Source organism: Osmerus mordax, chromosome 3 (genome assembly GCF_038355195.1).
Source record: "Osmerus mordax isolate fOsmMor3 chromosome 3, fOsmMor3.pri, whole genome shotgun sequence".
Classification (NCBI taxonomy): Eukaryota; Metazoa; Chordata; class Actinopteri; order Osmeriformes; family Osmeridae; genus Osmerus; species Osmerus mordax.
This window is the reverse complement of record NC_090052.1, coordinates 1,342,142-1,346,858: the sequence shown is the minus strand read 5'-3', so window position 1 is coordinate 1,346,858 and position 4,717 is coordinate 1,342,142. Positions and strand designations below refer to the sequence as shown.

General features: G+C 44.4%; 1 protein-coding gene across 1 annotated transcript in view; it reads right to left on the bottom strand.

Moving 5' to 3' along the window:
- Positions 1-2,550: 2,550 nt before the first annotated feature.
- LOC136939138 (cytohesin-2-like) overlaps positions 2,551-4,717 on the bottom strand; it is a 15,071-nt gene continuing 12,904 nt past the window's right edge. Inside the window, exon 14 of the mRNA XM_067231998.1 lies at positions 2,551-3,748. Within this exon, the coding sequence (XP_067088099.1) occupies positions 3,664-3,748 (85 nt within the window). The 3' untranslated portion in view covers positions 2,551-3,663. The remainder of the gene's footprint in view (positions 3,749-4,717) is intronic.

The window sequence follows — 4,717 nt, the reverse complement described above, 5'->3', positions numbered from 1 at the left end:
GACTCTGGGAAGGAAAGGAGGGAGGAGAGGAGGAGGAGAGAAGAGGAGGGAGAGGAGGGAGGAGAGGAGGGAGGAGAGGAGAGGAGGGAGGTGGGCCTGCAGTTGCTGTGCCAGACCTGTATCACCTCGTGTCTGCTGAGGTCCCCTCAGCCACTACCAGAGATGAGCCTGACTTTGTTTACCTGGACTATCTTGCTGGCCCTGTGTCGCCTTCAAAAGACGTCCCCACTTTGTCCTTCTCATTACTGCTGCCCATGGTTACTAGGTGACATTAGATCAGCTTCAGTTTTACTGTCACTCTGCACGGTACGAGTTACAGAGCCGATGAAATAGCAGTTAGCATCTAACCAGAAGTGAAAACAGTAATAGCGTAGTACGTCAAGCAAAAGCATTACAGCTTCAGTGTACTGTGATTTGGGGCGATAAACAGAAATACGAAGCACAGATTAAATTGTGCATCAACAGTGTGGTGACATTTATCCTCTTTGTACTGGAGGAACACATGTTCAGTACAAATAAGATGTTTTTCACTGTGCAGGCACCAATACAAATATGGTACACGTTACCTTGACTTGCATGGTGTGTGTGTGCGTGCATGTGTGTGTGTGAATGCATGAATGAGAAACGGAAAAAAACTTAGTGCTTTGAGTTATTTTCAGGTCTGACAGCACTAAATCAATCCAGTGTGTTTCCTACGACTGATGTGCTTGTGAACCCAGCATACCTGAATGTGGGGACCTGTTCTGTCATCACGCATTCACCTGTTGCTCTGTCATCACACAGTCACCTGTTGCTCTGTCATCACGCAGTCACCTGTTGCTCTGTCATCACGCAGTCACCTTTTGCTCTGTCATCACGCAGTCACCTGTTGCTCTGTCATCACGCAGTCTGCCGCTGAGCCACGGTGTGTCTCGTTTCAACAAGTCCGAGTGGACCAGTCGCCATGCGTGGGTGTCCTTTAAGTTACTATGGTGAAAGGAGAAGTGATCTCACACAGTAATGAGGGTTTTTCTTACCAAGGACACTGTAAAAGGGATTGTATGTCTGCTACAATGGAGTGTGTTATGTCGTGTGTAAATTATGAATGTTGTGTGGATAGGTCAGGCAGTTCTCACGGTAACATGTGAGGCTGTGACTGTTCACCAACTGTACAGTGTGACAGTTGACCTTTGCACTTTGACCTTTTTCTATTAAACTGTCACAGCCACCTTGAAAATGCTGTAAAAGAGATTAACTGCCTAAGAGAAAGCCAATCGTGTTTGAGACAACCAAATACAAATAAAGAAAAATAGACTGTGTTTAATTTTGATTATATTCGTTTTCAAGACAGACACTCAGAAATCTGGTTTAGAAACGGTTTGAAGGTTGGTTTTAATTTATTGCGCAAACGTGTTGTTTTCTCACTGGTTTATCTTATCGCCAGGCTGGTCTGGCTGGCCTAGATTCAGTTCTGTCCTCTGAGAGGGTTCCGCTGATCTTAGATTAGGCTTTTAAGGTGGAATTGAAGCGTTTTCTAGTTGCATTCTTGCAGCAGAAAGTTAGCTTTTGATGGGTGGATCACTGTGCTTATTACCACCCTTGTTTGAGGAGAAGGTTCTGATGAAATCACTTTAGTATAAAAGCACATAGCCTGGTCACCGTTCACGGGGCGTGCTCTTTCAAAGAGGCTGAGAATCTGGGTTGTGACTTTAATGTGTTCACAACAGAGGAATACACACACACACACTTAACCCTTGTGTTATCTTCGGGTCATTGTGACCCTTCAGTCATTGTGACCCCCCCATGTATTGCGACAACTTTACCTCATACATAAACAAAGTGAAGCATTTTCTTTTAACCGTCGGGCTGTCTCAGTACCCCCACAGCGCGAAGGTTAAAAGAAAATGCTTTTTATTTTGTTTTTGTATTGGGTAAAGTTGTCGCAGCACAACGATGGGTTGTTGTGAACCTTTACACCCATCCAAACATTCGAAAAAAAAAAAAAAAACAAACACACACACAGACATACACACACACACAAACACGCACTCGCACCCACAAACAGACACTCACCCACAAAGACACACACACAAACACAGACAGGAAGTGAAACACACATGAAGAGAGCAGCCAGCATGCTACTTGACACATCACAGGTGCAGCGTTCAGCTGAACCGAAACCCAGATCCCATCTCATGTTCGAGTTTACAGGCCAGTTTTCCCAGACATGGATTAAGCCTCGTCCTAAAGAAAGAGAAGAATTATAATGAAGACCTCGCTCCACTGATGTTTTTAATCTAGGACTAAGCCTATTCCATCTCTTGGAAACTAGGTCATAGTGTTTATACAACAGCACAGTTCCTATTTTGGTTTATAAAGAACCATCTACTGACTACTAAGTACCTGGAATCTCCTGTGAGAAAGGTTAAAGTCCTGATGGGTTGTGGGAGGTCTGTATCCTGGCAACCGGTGTCACGCAATCTGACACCCTCTACTGGAGGAAGCACAGGCCTGTTTTGAGTTCTAATGATCAGACACCACTGGACTGAAGGAGAAGCCCACACATGTTGGCACAGTGCGATACAACTTTATTAATAAATGTATAAAAAAATACTTTTTACAAGGTCACTTGATTTAGCTAAAGAAATGTGTTGTGTAACATCTGTAGACATTTAAAAACAACTATATTACAATTAGTAATTATAGTTATTAATGAAATAAAATATTAAAAAAAACACTGAAAACGTTCATTTGTATAAATACATATTTATATTATTATGGTATTTAGTTATCGCACATCCCAAATATTGCATTGTCAACAGAAAGAGTGTGAAACCCATACCACTGTTGGATAATATCATCACAACGTAAGAAACTAGCTTACAAATGTTGTATCGACCGTTTATAGATACTTGTGTCGGTTTGAAGAGCCATTTCTAAACATCATGGTAACAGGAAGACTGGCTTGAAACAGCTCTGGGGCAGGAACTGACCAGAGGAAGTGAAATCTCTGACATGGAAATGAAACAGGTTCCATTTCCAGTATGTTAACTATAACTAAACTAAACAAAGGCATTGGTAAAATATGTTTTCTGTACCAGACCTTTACAAAGGAAATACTTCCACTCCATACATATGTAGCTTAATTGAAACTTCATCCTATGAGGGTAACCTTCTTTGAGAACTTTAAAGGAACTCAACAACTTTTTTTCAGTTGTTTACAGTAGCTATTGAGATTTCAGCGTGGTTCATTATTTATGGTCAATTGCACTATACTTCACAGTACTGTAGTACATGTCTGAAGTTCTGTTTGACTGAGAAGCCCGACGAATGAGATGCCTGCCTCGACTGAAGAGCCTTCCACTTGGGCTCATCAAATCTACATGCATCTGTACAGCCCTTCATCCAAGCCATGTCAAGCAGGGCTTCACATACGCCCACAGAAGTGTACCTAAACCAACCTAAACCCTCGAGGAAGACAAGGAGGCAGTTCCAGGAAAACAGACAGAACAGAAGAAGGCTTTTGAGGAGCAGTTCGGTGAAGGATCTCCTCTTCCAGAGACGGTCGGTGACACAGAGAGGTCCTAAACACAGTCATGCTTCAAGAGTAGAGATGAAAAGGTAAATGTGCAAACGGACGTTGAAACCCAGAGTTGTCTTTTCTTCCCCAGGCTTCCTCTGGCCTCAGGCCTGAGGACTGTGGTTGGTGATGACCTTCCTCTTCCTCAAGGTCACCAGGTCGTAGAACGGGTCCTTGGTGATGCTCGCCCTGCCAAGGTAACCATGACGATCAGCATCACAATCCACTTTCGTGATCAAGTGTGTGACACACCAGGAATCTTACATTCCTCTCAGTGTACTCACACAGAGGAAGACGTTAGTTCAAACAAAAAATTATCAAGGGGAGGAAGTTCCATCAAATCATACTCACAATCCTGTAAATAGATTGCTACTTCCGAGGACTTAAATTGAGGAGTTGTGAATTGTACTTGGTGAAGGGTTGAATAAAAACCCATTTCAAGAAGTGAAACCCTGCTTTGACCGATCCTGACCTGACGGCTGCTGTGACCGATCCTGACCTGACGGCTGCTGTGACCGATCCTGACCTGACGGCTGCTGTGACCGATCCTGACATAACACTGCTGTGGATGGTGACCTGCCACCTCCACAAGTCATGCAGCATTAATGATTACTGGGTTGAACATCCAGCCATGATTATAATGCAGGGGTGACTCATTATTAAAAGGCAATTATAGCCATTTGGCTATATCTTGGAACGAACCCTGGTAGAGCAATCACAATGCAGCTCCACAACCCCTGTCTGACAGGCTGTCACCCTGTCATGTTTATAATGACCTACCCAAGCACGAGCCAGCTGACTACGCTGACAGGATCTGTCATGTTTATAATGACCTACCCAAGCACGAGCCAGCTGACTACGCTGACAGGATCTGTCATGTTTATAATGACCTACCCAAGCACGAGCCAGCTGACTACGCTGACAGGATCTTCCTACCCAAGCACGAGCCAGCTGACTACGCTGACAGGATCTTCCTACCCAAGCACGAGCCAGCTGACTACGCTGACAGGATCTTCCTACCCAAGCACGAGCCAGCTGACTACGCTGACAGGATCTTCCTACCCAAGCACGAGCCAGCTGACTACGCTGACAGGATCTTCCTACCCAAGCACGAGCCAGCTGACTACGCTGACAGGATCTTCTCCTCAATGTTCCCGC